Below are 15,406 nucleotides of genomic sequence, written 5' to 3' on the forward strand. Positions count from 1 at the left end.
AAGCGGGTGTAGGGGGAGGAGGCCCAGGAGCTGTGGGTTATCTGGGCCCTGCCAGGCTGGGGACTGGTAGGAGTGTGGGCGCCATTAACACAGTACCGCACTCTGTTCCTGTGCACCACTTCAGGCTGCGCCGTGGCGGGTGCAGCTTCTGCCTGACTGGCACAGCTCCTGTGTTCCCAGCGTGTGACCAAGTCAGGCAGGAGCTACTCCAGCTGTGCCTACATGATCTAAAGTGGTGCGCAGGAACACAGTGTGGCTGTGTGCTGCGTGCTTGGGGCAAAGGGGTGCAGGGAGAAGCGGGGAACACAGCACGGCACAGGCCTGGCTGGGCCCGGATAACCCATGGCTCCCGATCCCTTTCTCCCTGCACCCCCTTCCCCACCTTGAGTCCCAGCATGTGGCCAGGTCAGGCCCGAGCTGCTTCAGCTGTGTTCACATGGCCTGAAGTGGCACGCGGAAACTCAGTACAGCACCGGCCTGGCCCAGCCCAGCTGTGTGCCAGGGGCTCAGGGCAGGAGAGGGGTACAAGGAGAAGTGGGGAGCACAGCACTGCACCAGCCCAGTTGAGCCCGGATAACTCCTTTTCTCCCTGCGCCCCCCTCCCCCATCCTGAGTCTGCAGCACACAGCCAGGCTGGGCTAGTGCCACATTGTATTCCCACACTCTACTTTAGGCCTCATAGATGCAGCTAGAGCGACTCCTGCCCAACCCAGGTGTGTGCCAGGAACTTGGGACAGGGGAAATGGTACAAGAAGAGTTGTGGGGAGCTCATATCCATGTGTGTGTGCATGGCTGTGTCTGTGTCTGTGCTCACATGTGTGCACATGTGCATGCGCATGCACGTGGCCCTAAGCAGTTCGGCAAAACTCGTTAAGTGTCCCACTGGCCCAAATAATATGCCCACCCCTGGCCTGGCCTCCCTCTTTTCAAATAGTCATTGCTTTTGAACATGGAAAGTTTTGATCTGTTTTATAGGCCCAGTCCATCTGGTTGAGCCTGGTTAATATTTTCTGTGCCTGTACTTACTACTTGTCTATTATTTGTATTACTGTAGTAGTGCATAGAGGCTGTATCAGGTTTGGGGCTAATTAAGCTAGATACTGGGCAAACACAAAAGGGATTATCTCCACCTGTAAAATCAGGATAGTAATATTTTTCCCTTATAAAATGTTTTGAGATTCTCTGAAAATGGCCGTATATTGCTAAGTTGATATTTGTTCTGTTTTAATAAGTTCACATTTCTGTAGCAACTTTCATTCAGGCCTCTTAAAGCAAATTATAGACCATTATTGAACTTCCTCTTTGCCATTTTCATTACCCAGACCCTCCATAGTAAGTTACATAAATATTATCCATGCTTTTCGGAAGGAGAGTGAATTGCACAAAATTTCCTAGCAAATGCAGGGTAATGGCTTCGATTCCTAGACCATTTTTTTTTCTTTTGTGACAAAATCAAGGCTGATTTATATATTGAAGACAGCAATTCAAAGTAGCTTATGCCACTGTATGTGTATATGTTTGGAATTCATTCTCTTTTAAATACTACTAAGTAGCAGGAACAGAAAAAGGTGAATTGCTTTTTCTTTCTGAAAGTCTTGCTTCATTTAGGATAACTGTTTGATCTTAATCCTGTGGAAGCAAATAAGTAAGTTCAGTGTGGTAGCTGCAGATAAAATAGTCTTCTCAACACGAGAAAGGGGTGGATTGTAACCAACAGATACTTTGTTTTGGGGGAAACGTTACAAAAAGTGTCATTAATAGGCATGTTGACTTGACTTTTCTATGAGTTGTAATATTGTATGGCTATTTTCTTTGCCTTTTGTTAAATAAACATTTTCATTTTTGGAAAATAATTGTTTATTAACAAAAAGAGAGCAAGAGCTAAAAACCAGAGCATTTAGTATTTAATTTTTTTTACTGATACTTTCTTAGGTCTAGTGTTTTGTATTTACTTACCACCATTAAAATCTAAACGCCTTTGTTCAAAAGAACTGGGCAATTATACAAGGGATCTAGTGCACTTATTAAAATTGACTGAATCTAGTTCTTGCAATATAATACACTAATCATGCACCAGTAAAGACTTTTTTGGCTGATACCGATGGCCAATTATTAACTAGCCATATCAGCCAGTAGCAACCCAATACTGATATGCAGCCCCACAGCTTGGAGAGCCGTGTCAAGCCGGTAAGTGTGTGGGGAGGGAAGGGCCTGGAGGGGGCAGATCAAGGCCCCCAGGGTGAGGGTGGGAATGGGCAGGGGCAGAGGCAGGAGCCGTGGGCAACTAATTTGGGGGGTGCAGGTAGGGGGGCTGTTCCCCTCAGGGGAGGTGTGGGGGGCATGTGCCCCCGGATTTGTGTGCAGGGTGAGGGCTGGCTGCCTGCAGCAGGCTTGGGGCCAGAGTCTGTTCTGGCCTTTTGCAGGCAGGGGGCTTGGGGCAGGGCTGTGCTTGGGGTGGGCGGCAGCAGCGGTGGGATGGGGTGCTTGGGGTGGGCAGCGGCAGAGGTGGGATGGGAACTACAGAGTGGGTTATAGCCACCCCAGAATTTGCCATAGCCCACCCTGTAGCCCCATTCCCAGTGCCACTGTTGCCTGCCCAGTCCCTCTGCTGGGAAGAGGCTGGCACAGCCCACGCTGACCTTGTGTAGAAGTCCAGAGTGTGTATGTCCCTCATGCCCCCCCTGGGGCGGCGCACAGTGGCAGGAGCTGCCCCCCCCCCATCCCTCCATACATAATGTAAATTTTCCTTGTATCAGTGCCAATCCGATATGGATCTATATATCAGTGCACCTCTAAAATTAACTTTTGAAAGACATGTAATGTATTGGTCTATCCATCTTCTGTGTATCTGCTGAATATTTTGTTTTTCATAAAACTGAAGTCAAAGCAAGAATGTTTTAGGCTAATTTTATGAGGACTAGCGTAGGAATTTTTAAAGATTCAGACATATGCAGTACTGTAAAATGTGTACTATAAGAGTGCAGGCATCTAGAGTTATCTGCTGAGGTAAACAGGATACATGCAGAATTTGCATATATGTCAATGGAACAGGAGGTAAGGCATGATCTTGAGTTGCAAATACTGTATGTTGAAAATTAGTTACGTTTAGATTTTGTAAGCAAGGAAGTGATTTTTCAGCTCCAGGTGAATTTGACATAAAACTCTATGGTTTATTAGGTAGAGACCTTTCCTTTACATGCACATTTTATTAGCAGTGAAGGTAACAAGATTTTTTTTCTAAGTACACAAGTTAAATGGGTATTGAACTGTATTAAAAAGCTCCTTTGAAAAGTGTGACTTGTAATGACAGGTCCTCATTGGAAAAGAGGGAAAGATATTGAAACGGATTTTTAAAAAATTGACCTGATAATATGAATCATTCAAAATGAATCTGGTCCTACTGCATGCAACATTTTCAGGTGGCTAGGATTGACTGCTTCATGCTCTCAGTAGACAGATAAATTGAGGGCAATATTTCTATTCTACAGTCATTATTTATTATGTTATATGGACTAACACAGCCTACGTCTTGTTGTATCTTATCCAATTTTTGTGTAAAATAAGTGTTGGACTAATAGTGAAGGGAGTTGTTCATTCAAATTGCTGAAAGATCTTGCAAGTTTTAATGCACTTACCTTATTTCAGAAACTTTAGGGTGCCCTAGCATACCTTTTGTTGCCTTTACTTCATGGTGACTCACCAATACAAAGAATGCTTGGCTGCTGTTTAGGTTCCAGCCTGTCTCCCCTCCCACACAGTTTGAATATTAAAAAGATACTGTGAATCCAAGCTGACAGTTTTAAAAATGTGAATGTCTCCATTAACACTTTTACAATGTTTTTAACCAGTAATCGTTTTTCATGTAGACTAGGAACTTGTTTTTTGGGGGAAAAATATTAATTCTATGATACAAATTCAAAATACAACTCAATAATAAGGGAAGGACACGGTGCTTTAACACAAGGAGACGGCATTTAAAAAAAACCACAAAACAAAGTGGGGATTGGCATGCCCTAAAACACATAATTTGTGGACTGAGTTTCAAATGAGCATTGTACATATAATTTTATGTGTGTTTGATCTAAAAATAATCATCCAAAAAATAGGGCTAGGATATACTGGGGAATACAAGAAAGGCAGCAAAACAGGTCTTATCTGTAGTTAGCAGGCACTGCAAGGACTAAGGTCAAATTCTGTCATACATGCACAAATACAAGACACACACAGAGAGAACAAAAATTCTGAAAGCAGTAATAAAAATAATCCATTATTTACTGTTTTAGAAATGTTTTCACTGAGGCAAGTTGCAGTAAAAATTAATGTGTGTTATTAAAAATGTAAATACATAATGATGCATTTATACAAGTGCAATACTAAGTATTTTACTTAAAGTATTTCAGTTAAAAGATATACAGTAAGTGCACACTTGATATGACTAAGCAGGCAAAACGTAACATTAGTTCCATATACTGTAGTACAGTTCATGCACAGATCTCTCCCAAAATAAAAGGGTACTCCAAATAATTCTTGCTGGGATGAAAAAAACAGGATGGGTTGCTGGTAAGGGTGTCAGCATGGACGGGGGTCAGTTATAGACATTACTTACTGTAATTTGTGATTGTCGTGGGAGAGGCGTGGCTGTTGGTGTGATAGTGATACTGCTGGTGATTTTATTGGTAGGTTTACTGGGTGTTCCATTAGATAGTGCTGGTGTTCTGCTATCCTGCATTGGAGTACAAGGGCTGCTGGACTTTGCTGAATTACTAAGAGCTTGAACATAAGGACTTCCTAAATGAATGTGGATTTTATTATCCTCAGTAGTTATTACGCTTGAACCAGTACTATTAGATCTTTGGAATTGCCAGGATGATTGCCTGTCTGGAGATAGTCTAAAAACAGCATGCTTGGCACTGATTTCCAAAGGCTCTGTTGAAAGTATCTGTTCCTGAGCACTGGAAGAGCCTGGCAGAGCCAAGGGGGACATTGTCCTTTCAGGAGTTACTGAGCTGCATGATTCGGGTGTTTGAGATCTTGCAAAAGCAGCCATAGTAAGAGGTGACATAGCTTGTTCTGGGCTCATGTAGCCTTCTGCCACTCTTGTTTTTATTGGAGTTAGGGAGGCATTTTGAATAATAGTTATTCTTTGTTTTGGTGTGCCACAGTTGGGTATAACCGCAGTACTAGTGTAAGAGTGAGCACTTTCTGTAGTAGGACTTGTTATTTCAAGTGTCGCTGTATTTTGTCCGTGGTCTGGAGTAACCTTTATATGAAGAGGCTGTCCAGGTATATGACTTAGAACTAGATCTCCTGGCTGTGCAAAACTTCCATTTTGTTTTGCATGAATTTTTCCATTTTGAGGCTGGCCTTCTTTTGACTTCATCCATGGGATCCATAATTTTTTGTTTACAGCATTTGCAATGGATGAATTGCATTTAAAAGATATCATTTGTTCCTCCTCATTATGGTCTTCATCATCATTATCACTGTCTTCATATAATTGCCCGTTTATAACTGCGCGTTCTAATGGAATAAGGCTCTTGTAATCAGGTGGCTCATTGTCAGCTGGTTCTGTCTGGACTTCTTTAGAGAGAACCTGCAAGTCAGAAATTCTCCTTCCATTGAGACTAGGTCTGAGGCTCTTACTGAAGCGCCTGTACCTTTCTAATTCTTTTGTGAGGTTTTCCATTTCTCTTGCCAGCTCCCTGTTTTTGTTTTCTTGTTGTGTGAGTTTCTTTTGCAGGATTGTATGATCCCCCCTTAGATGACCTATTAAGTCCTCTGTTGCCATATACTCATGAATTTTCTCTTTTAATGCATCTACCTCCCGAGACAGGTGACCCGACTTAGCTTCTTCTTCTTTAAGCTTTTTGAAAAGCCACTGTTCTTGGTTGGACTCTGCCTTCTCTGCCAGTTTATACCTAGCCAGTTCTATTTTTACAACCTCTAGTTCCTCTGACAGAAACTTTGCTTTGTCTCGTTCATTAATGTATCTTCGTTCTAGAGACTCAAATTCATCCTCAGTTTTCATGAGATCGTCTTCTATGGCTTTCATTTCTTTCAGCTTATGTTTCAGCCTCTCAACTTCTTGGGAAAGTTCTCTTATTTTGTTGTTCTCTTGCTGTAAAGATGTGCTGGATTTAGTAGTCTCTTTGAGTTTATTTCTCAGAAACTCTTTTTCAATGGCTTCTAAGGACTGAAGCCTTTTCCTTAGAACATTTACTTTGGAAACAAGATCACTTCCTTTCTCTTCCTCTGCTTTCAGTTTGTTTTTCAGTTCATCTCTTTCCTTTGTTACAGTAGACAGTTTTTCCTCTGCATCAGATTTTGATTTTAGTGCCTTTCTGCTTTCGTCAATTAGCTTTTCTGTAACTGTCTGAACTTTCTTTTGCTCCACCTGAAGCTGAGTATTTGCAGCTTGTAACTTTTCTTCGGTTTGCTTTATTTTCTCACTCATTGTTTTCCTTTCATCCACTAACATCACTGTTAGTGTTTTCAGTTTAGTTAGGTCATCCTTAAGTGTGACTTCTGTTTTTTCTAGCTTGTTTTCAATGGCTTCAAGCTCTCCCATTCTAGCTTTTAAGCTATCCAGTTCAAGGGACAATTGCTTTGTTAACATTTTTTCTTTTTCTAGATTGCACTTCAGAAAGTAACACTCTTGTTTCCCCTTGCTGAAAGCATCTTCTAGTTTCTCCAGTTCCATGATTCTTTTGTTGAGTTTGTCAACTTCTGCTTTAAGGTTCTTGCTCTGTGCTGCTTCTTTTTCTAATTTTTTATTAAGCTCTCTGCACTGCTCTTCCATTTTTATGAGCTCTTCATCTTTACCTTCCATTTCCAGCACACGTTTCCGTAATTCTTCAACTTCAGCCATAAGGGTAGAATTTCCACACTCTCCTTTATTCATTTTATCCCTTAGGTCTTGCAATTCTTCCTCTGCTTTTCGCAGAGATTTATTAGTCTCTTCTAGTTCATCAATTTGTCGACTGAGTGCAGTTAACTTCAACCGAAGCTGGCGATTCTGATTGTCTTCATTGGTTAGCTTGGCCATCATTGCTTCTTGGTCTTGGGAAATCTTGTTGTTCTGGGCCTGCAATTCAACCTCCAGCCTGATAACTTTTTGCTCCTCTTCCTGAAATTTTGCTTCAGCAATGGTGAGTTTTGCATATGCTTGATCTGCAGTGGTGGCTAGCTCTTGAATTTTTTGACTCTGTTCGTTTAGTTGTTCAGTGAGTCTTTGCTGTTCATCCACCACCATTAACGCAAACGATTTCAATTTTGTTAGTTCTTCTTTTAGTTTAGCTGTCTTCTTGTTGTTTTCCTTCTCTCTTTTTGCCTGATAAGCCGTTTCTTGTTCAAGAAGCTTTTTCAGTCTGAAAAATACAGAGAATATCTAACTTTTGTAGCAGGTTTAATGGATATTTAAATCAAAATTGGAATTACTTTATCATGGGTACCAGAGGAGAGCAAAGTGTAATCCGATCCCACTCTAGTGCAGAGGAGAAGCTCACACAGGCTACTACAGCATCTACATAAATTTGTAATCCAACAGTAAAGTGTTTTATGTCAGTATAATTATGCAGATGCGAGGGGGTTGCACTGATCTGACTCTGCCAGGTTCTGGAAGGGTGGTATATAAATCAGATGAACAACAGATATCTCATAGAAAACAAAACTGTGTGTAAGCAAGGCCAGAGTGGAAGTGGGATACTTATCCTGTAAATGTCAATTCTTGCTATAAACAAGTGAATCCCAAGGAAGGTTTTTCTTTTGAACCTCAACATACCTGGGCACCTTGTTATGCAAAACAGTTCTGGTCTTAAACCCAAAATTCACAGTAAAAAACAAAATATATTTGGATGAAACTCCACTTTTTCATGATGCTTTATTTATTTAGTTATTTCCTTAAATTCTTCCTAACTCAGAGGTTAATCTGGAATTATTGTTCGAGTATACATGTATAATCCACTTTTTTAAGGAAATGCAGGAGACATTTCATGTCTAAAGTTTGGGCTGTGCATTTATATTACGTAATAACCTGAATTAACCTAAATATTCTAGTATATGGGATCTTTTCTTGGCTTTGCTTTTCTGTCAGGAAGAAATAAAGTGGTCAGTATTTCTCTCTCTTTCATCAGCTCTTTCATTTTCTCCTCAATAAGTAAGATCCCTGAGGCATTAAGCAAGTATGTGAAAAACATTAACTTTTCTATACAGTGCTAGTATATGGTTGAATAATATACCAGTATGCTTAGTGTCATTAATTGGGGTGAGAGGAGGGAAGCAAAAGACTTGTGACAGGAGATTTGAGCTCATGCCTCTCTGAACCAGCTAGTCTCTAAGGTGTCACACTGCTTTGCTTTTTCAACTTTTGTTGCTGTACAACATCTCTTCTCCCAAGTGAAGTCCTTTGTTCTCTCAGAGCACTTAGTGTTCCACTTTTGTGGCCTTGTGATCTCCAAAGTTCATATTGCAACCGTGTTTTTTATTCATAGAGCTGGCAAGTACTCTCATCTGTGCAGCTCTTTGAGTGCTGAGTGGCTTGGAACTCATACTCCTTGGGATACAGTTTGCTACTGCCTGCTGCTTGTTTGGTAGAGATAGAACCTAGATTTCCTGTCTAGTAGGAGAAAGCCACCGCTACTTGTGTAAGATGCTCGGTCACTTTTGATAGTGGTATTGGGTGGAGGTTTCTGAAACTGAATACAAAATCTTCCACCAGTCCATCACCCATGAGCTATTTATCCTGCAAAAGCTCATCACTGTGGCAGTGAAGCACTTTATATGTGAATTGTGCAGCATGAGTTGTAACAATCAGCTATGGAAAACTATTTAAGGAAGCTATTATTTAGCCCCAAATTCTTTATAGAGCAAACTAATGTGCCTGGGAAGTAGACATTTAAAGATGCCTGCAGGAGGGAGAGGTTTGCTAAATGTGCTTTGAGAGATGAAGTAGGGTTGATAAGGTAAAGTGTTATGGAAAGGTGCCAAGGATGGCAGGAAATTCAGGGAAGATATAGTACACACGTGTGTGTGTGTGCGTGCGCATGTGTCTGTCTGTGTATGCATGTATGTCTACTTATAACTGCAAGTATATTATATTACTGCAAGTAATGCCTGCAAGTATGTTATAACTTGTATTTGTGTTCTCTTCAGTGTAAAATTTCCTGTCCTTCCTACCTCTGCCCTTGAGTGCTTTAGTAGTGAAGTTTGGCTGATGATTTAATGTTACTATAGATACAAAATCATAACAGAAGCATAACTAGCAATTTCATTTGGACTTACTCAGCTCTTACATATGGGTGAGGTTAGCTGTCTTAAAATAATATCTGCAGAATAGGCACAGACTAATAGTTTTCATTTTATTTGACCAACTTGTTTCATTATCTTGTAATTCTTTTTTTTCAGTGATATTAGCAGGATGAGGGAGTAACACCCAAATTAATTGGTACTTTAAAACCTGTCTGGGTGCGTCTATGCAGGATGCTACTGCTCAATGGTTATTGCACGTTTATTTGTACTTGTATAAGAAAGTACTAAATAAATGTGAACGCCTTTTAAGTGACACTGCTACACAGTAGCTTAATACTACTGCGCTGCAGCGTCTCGGCACAGTTTGTGCTATGCGACGTTACTGCACAGTATTATCAGGCTGCTGCGCAGTTAGTGTCTTGTGTAGACATGCCCTCTATGAACTAAATTAAGTTAAAGCAGTAAATGAAAATGTTTGAACTCTTGCTTTCCCTTAAATGTCAATTTCTAGGGGATGGGGTTGTCCACAAATTAGTAAAACATTTTGATTTGCTCATGGATGCTCTACGGTAATTATTATAATGCAAAATAGGTAACAGATTAAAAAAATATATATGTATTTGCTCTTGGCTGAGTAGGTCACTTCAAATCTTTCTAGTGTGTGCACCACATGTGCTTCCAGTTTGTATCCTCACTCTTTGCTATAACAGTAACCCCCAAGCCCTTGCAGACAGTTCATTAAAGTAAAGTACTTGAATCTTGATTTGACAAAACACTTAAGTCTGGGTCTGGGCCTGAGTCACGAGTGTTGATCAGGTCTTCAGTGCATGAAAATCTGAACAAAACTAACTATGTTTTGCTAATAGGTTAGACCATGGATTTGTACAGGATAGCCTGGGCAGGGATGATGCCTCCTGCCTCATGAAGAGAGTGAAAATAGATGACTTCTGAAGGTCCCTTCCAGCCCTACTTTCCTATGATTCTATGTTATTGGTCCTTGCCCTGGCTCACTGCATAACTGTGAAAGGATTCTTTGGTGACTGTCTCTAGGCCTTTTGAAAATTTAGAAGGGATTCCTCCAGACATTGAAAACCTCATCCTTCACTTAAAGAAAGATGGAATTTTAGAAACCTAACTAGAATAAAAAGCAGGTGTATCTGAATGTTCAAATCCATCACTTTGAATTTATAATGACAAGCATAAAATCATTTCAGTGTAAAGCTAACTCAGGTAATACAGAGTGTATTTCAGGAGGCAGTATTGAGAAAAAGGAATTTTCTTTGCTATGAAAGTTGGAATGTGAATAATAAAAAAAACAAACCCAGAACTATCATTAATTAAACAGGACCCCAACTAATATAAACACCCACACAATTACTTTTCTTTCATAATATTTATATACTCAATATTTTGTGTTGGCTTTTGATACTTTTTAATCCATATATTCATATTCAACAACATTTAGAAAAAGTTCCTCTGGTCATGTTACTTGATAGTGATCTCGTGTGCAGAGCAGAGAGTTGCTGCAAGGCAGCCAGCTAAGAAGTCTGTTTTTGAATTTTTTTTTTTACTTTATGGTTTCCTTATTGTATAGCTCAAAGTGAAGGATCTTGGGGCCACCAGCAGCTGCCACAAACGCATCTAAGGAACGGAACTAGTCCTTTTACCTAAACTCCTTTATGTACTCTTAAGATATAGTATATCGTTTTATAATGTGTAAGAATGTGTTCTTGTTCTTGATTTCCATTTTGTGTTCTGTCACTATGGGTCTGTCTACTATACAAGGTAGTTAGTTAAAGGAATTTTATAGCTATTTCTGATTAGCTGCCCATGTGGATGCTTTGATTCTGGAACTAATAAGGCATGTTTCAAATGAGCTTAATCAGAATACATTGAACTGATTCAGAATATATTAGGCTTATTCCAGAGTAAGAGCACATAGGGAGTTAATCAGGAATTGTGAATTAGGAATAACTTCCCATGTAGGCAAGTTGTGATATCACTCTGATAATTAGGGAGAGTTGGGAGCTGGTATTTTAACTGTCACTTCCCTCTCCACTTCTCTAGTTTGTCTTTTAGTAGATGCTGAAAATACTTTTTTGATAGAGGCCTAAGCCATCTGTTCATCTATTTAATTTATCCCATGGATGAAATCCTCATCTGCATAGATTAGGGCTGGTGAATACTGGGAGAGAAGGAGCTGTAGCTTGAGCACAGGTGGGCAGCTATTTTTGTTGGAGGGCTTCTTAATGAGTTTTGGTGTGCTGTCAAGGGCTGCAAGGGTAGCCCTACCCCTTGACAGGTGCTTCACTCTCTGGTCACCATCTTGGGACCAGAAGTCCTGCCCATAACCCCTAACCTTTGCCACCGTCCCTCCCTTGCCCCTGGAAGTACTTCTTTTGGGAGGGGGCGGGTTTGCCATCTTTGAACCAGAATAAAACTAAATCATATGCTAAAAGTCAACACCTACTATAGCATATTTTAATATTATTACAAAGAATCATTTTGTCATGATTTGTGTTTGTGGTGCGTGTGTGGGTATAGTTCAGAATAGTCTTACTTTTGTATATTGTGTGTGAGAGGTGGTTGGAGGTGTGTGTGGGTGTGTGTATGGTGGGGTGTGGGGGATTGTGAGAGGATGGCTGTGTGGGGGGGGGATGTAAGGTAAGTTATGAGGTGTGTGTGTGTGTGTGTGTGTGTGTGAAGGGTTTGTGGAGGCAGGGTGCGTGTGTGTAGGGTTTGTGGGGTGTGAGGGAGGGTGTGGGGAGCTCCCTGCATTCCCCCCCATGGTGCACAGTCCCCGCCACTGGCAGCAGCAGGCAAAGGCCCTTGGGGTGCTCGTGGCCCACACAGGTGCTACTGCCCAGTGCTGTATGGCTCTGGCCAGAGCTGCACATGGCAGCAAGAAACTTACCCAGGCCAGCCTGTCTGTATCGTGCAGGGCTCCCTGCAGCACATGTGCAGCTCCCAGCACTTGTGTGCCCCCAGGGAAAGCCCTGTGCAATGAGGTTGGCTGCCTCCCCTGCTGCCTGCCATCACATGCAGCTGCCAGAACTCTGCCGGAAGTGGTGAAGAGCCCCACCCCCTGCTTCTGTGGCGGCACTGGGGAAAGCAGCTGCACGTGCACCATGGGGAGTGCTGCATGATAGAGGCGAGCCAACCTGGGTATGCTGCTTACTGCTTTGCACAGCTTGGACCATAGCTGTGCAGCGCCAGATGGCAGTGCCTGCACAGGCCATGAGCATCCTGAGGGCCTCTGCCTGCTGCTGCTGCCAGTGGTGTGTGTTGTGTGCCATGAAGGGAGTATATGAGAGGAATGGGGAGATCCCACCCCCACCACTCTGCCCCATCCTAGCTCTACACCCCTGTCACCCCTCTGTGCATGGGCTCCGTGCTCCCACCAGCTGCGGTGCCATGCTCCCTGTCCCTGTCCAGCTGCAGCTCCCCTGCCCTCACTGCTTCCCTACCTGCTACTCAGAGTGAGTGCTGCAGCAGGGAGACAAGGAGGAGCCAGTGGAGGCTGGGGAAACTGAGCAGGTCCCCTGGCAGCTGTAGCAGTGGGAACAGCAGCCCATCTGGAAGCAGCCTCCTGGCTGGGCTGGGCCCCTTCCACATATGAGGATGGGAGTGAGGCATGTGGACTTGGAGGGGTTACAGTTAATTGCTGGATGCCCGTGGGCCAGGTGAAATTGCCTAGTAGTTTGGACGTGGCCCACAAACTGTATTTTGCCCACTCCTGGGCTAGAGGCTAGAAGCTGGGGTGGGAGAATGGCAAGGTGACTTACTTATGTGGAATGTGACAGAGGGGAGGGGTGTATAACATGTTAAACAGAGCAGTTGCAGCTCCCTCCCTCCTTCCCAGAAACAAGATTGTGTAATTGTCACAAATCTACCTGTGTGGCACTTCATACATAGATATTTTCCTGAATTGGATTTCCTAACTTAGGATACCTATACACCTGCAAAGAGGCTGCTCCGATGCACTGTAATTACAGTGTGTTGGAGCAGATTCGATTAATTGAGTCTGCTGGAGCATAATTACTGTGCGCCAGCAGACTGGAGCATCACGTGTATCATCATCCCCATGCTAAAAAGTGGTGACGGGGGTGCATTTAATAAGCTTTAGTTAGTGTCCCCACTGGCAGTTTTTAGTGGCAGCCCTTGTCTCCCCACTCCCAGAGCACGTGTGTAAAAACCATAAAGTTTAGTTCCTATTTGTAGCTATTGTTAAGCTGCATTTAGTTTTATTTTTTTCATGCTTATATGAACAACAACGTTTAATTAAATGTTTCTGTATTTATGTAATTTGACTGGGATTGGGTACTATGATAAGGATTAAGTTAAGAAGTGTTTGTCTCCTGACAATACTATTTACATATCTGAGACATAATTGCTGAGAATTCATATTTGAGATGACCGTGCATAGGCTTACACACAAACAGTGGAGGTTTATATTTCCAAGGCAGAAGACCTTTCTGAAATAATTGATAACTAAGGATATCTGATTTGTGTAAAAGGATATAAATATTTCCTATATATAAGTGGATCAGTGAGACCTAACCTGTCAAACAGATGCACATAGTGGAGGGGAGGAAACGTTATTCATAATATGCATGTGCCCCCTGAGAATTCTGTAGAAGAATGTAGATGAGCAGATAAGAGTAGGCACTTGAGAATGTCCAGGGAGTAAGTTTTTGGCCTAAGGATCTCTGGACTTGGGTGATTTAGCCTTCTACCTCGGGAGGAGGGTAGTGGGTAAGTTGGATAGTGCAGGCTGACAAGCTGCTTGCAGAAAGCTTTCCCCACTGTAAGCCAGAACAACCCACCCTGGGTCAGAGGTGGACAGGATGGTAGTAGGACCTGGCCGTTGCCGCTGCCTGTCTCTGTGGCAGCCCAGGAAGAGCACCTGCAGCTGAAGCCCCTCACTGAAGCACTAAGTCCACTGGCTGGATCCTGTGGCTTTGTGGGCCAGATCTGGCCCATGGGCCCTAGGTTGCCAACCCCTGGTCAGAGCCAATAGCTGCATTCTAGAAGGTGTGGTGGGTAAGATTCTTATAGTTCTTATAGTTTTGTTTTGTTTTCATCTGTCTGTCTGAATGTAGGGTCACTGCTTTATGATTTCTTGTTTATGTAATAAATCTTTTGGTCATTTCTTGTACCTTACCAAATGTCAATGGTAAGCATGATTTCAGAGCATTTGGCTATACAGGCTGGTTACTTCCGTGGGGACAAGGATCTGTGGTTTCTTACACAAAGTGAATAAAAGGTGTAATGCTTTAATATGGTAGAATCTCTTCCGCTAAAAGCTGGCAAGGTTGGCAGTGGGACTGATGGAGCTTAAATGGACTGGATCAAGAAGTTGGCCCCTTGGCAAATATCACTTTCTTTTCAGTGGTCAAACAGCAGACATTGGAGGTTTTGGGACTGAAGGACTCCCCTGAAGGTGAAATGTACCCTGTTTGTGTCACAGTAATACATATACTTAATCTCATCCAGATCCCTTTACTTGCATGTTAAATCCTGTTCACTTACCTATCATTCATTTTTTATTAACTATGCACCTTATAACTTTCCTTGCATTTAGAAAGCACCAAATGCAGGGAGAACATTCAATATCTAAATAATGTATGTGAGTCCATAACATTTTACTGTTTATACAGTTGATAATTGCCAAACTAGAAAACAAAGTACAAAAATACAAATATGAAACGCATCAGTTTCTTGTTTGCCTTGCTGAAATTTCTTTCTAAAAATAATGTTCTTACACTTGGGATAGTGTGAAAATTTTCCATATTTACTTCCACTGGATTTTGATTTTTATCTAGTATGTTTTTTAGAGAATTTTGCATAAATAATTAAATGGATGCGGAAATATTTTGGTAATGTCCAGTATTTCTTGACAGCTATAATCTTATGACAGTTGTCTGTTTTTTGGAAAGAGATTCTAGGAGGATGAATATGAACCTAACGTATTGCTTCATTGTATTGATTTATTTGTTTTGACTTGCAGCATACCATTTGTATGCTTCTTTCAAATTAAATAGCTGCTGTGATTTATTTCTTGCTTAGACTGCAGAATTTGCATGTAGGCATCATAGATGTTTCTGCTGGGTATGAGCATTCCCCTTCCCTGTTTGCAATTCAGACATTCCATGATAAT

General features: G+C 41.9%; 2 protein-coding genes across 7 annotated transcripts in view; one reads left to right on the forward strand and one right to left on the reverse strand.

Moving 5' to 3' along the window:
- CMSS1 (cms1 ribosomal small subunit homolog) overlaps positions 1 to 15,406 on the forward strand; it is a 383,380-nt gene that overhangs the window by 30,219 nt on the left and 337,755 nt on the right. The gene's annotated exons all lie outside the window — the stretch shown is intronic.
- Positions 1 to 15,406, reverse strand: part of FILIP1L (filamin A interacting protein 1 like) — a 324,599-nt gene that overhangs the window by 27,444 nt on the left and 281,749 nt on the right. For all 5 annotated transcript variants that reach the window (XM_090055823.1, XM_090055814.1, XM_090055796.1 and 2 more), the window contains one exon: positions 4,607 to 7,367. In XM_090055823.1, coding sequence (XP_089911949.1) covers positions 4,607 to 7,367 — 2,761 coding nt within the window. The remainder of the gene's footprint in view (positions 1 to 4,606; positions 7,368 to 15,406) is intronic.

Source organism: Crocodylus siamensis, chromosome 1 (assembly GCF_052110815.1).
Source record: "Crocodylus siamensis isolate JL-2025a chromosome 1, ASM5211081v1, whole genome shotgun sequence".
In the NCBI taxonomy this organism is placed as follows: domain Eukaryota; kingdom Metazoa; phylum Chordata; order Crocodylia; family Crocodylidae; genus Crocodylus; species Crocodylus siamensis.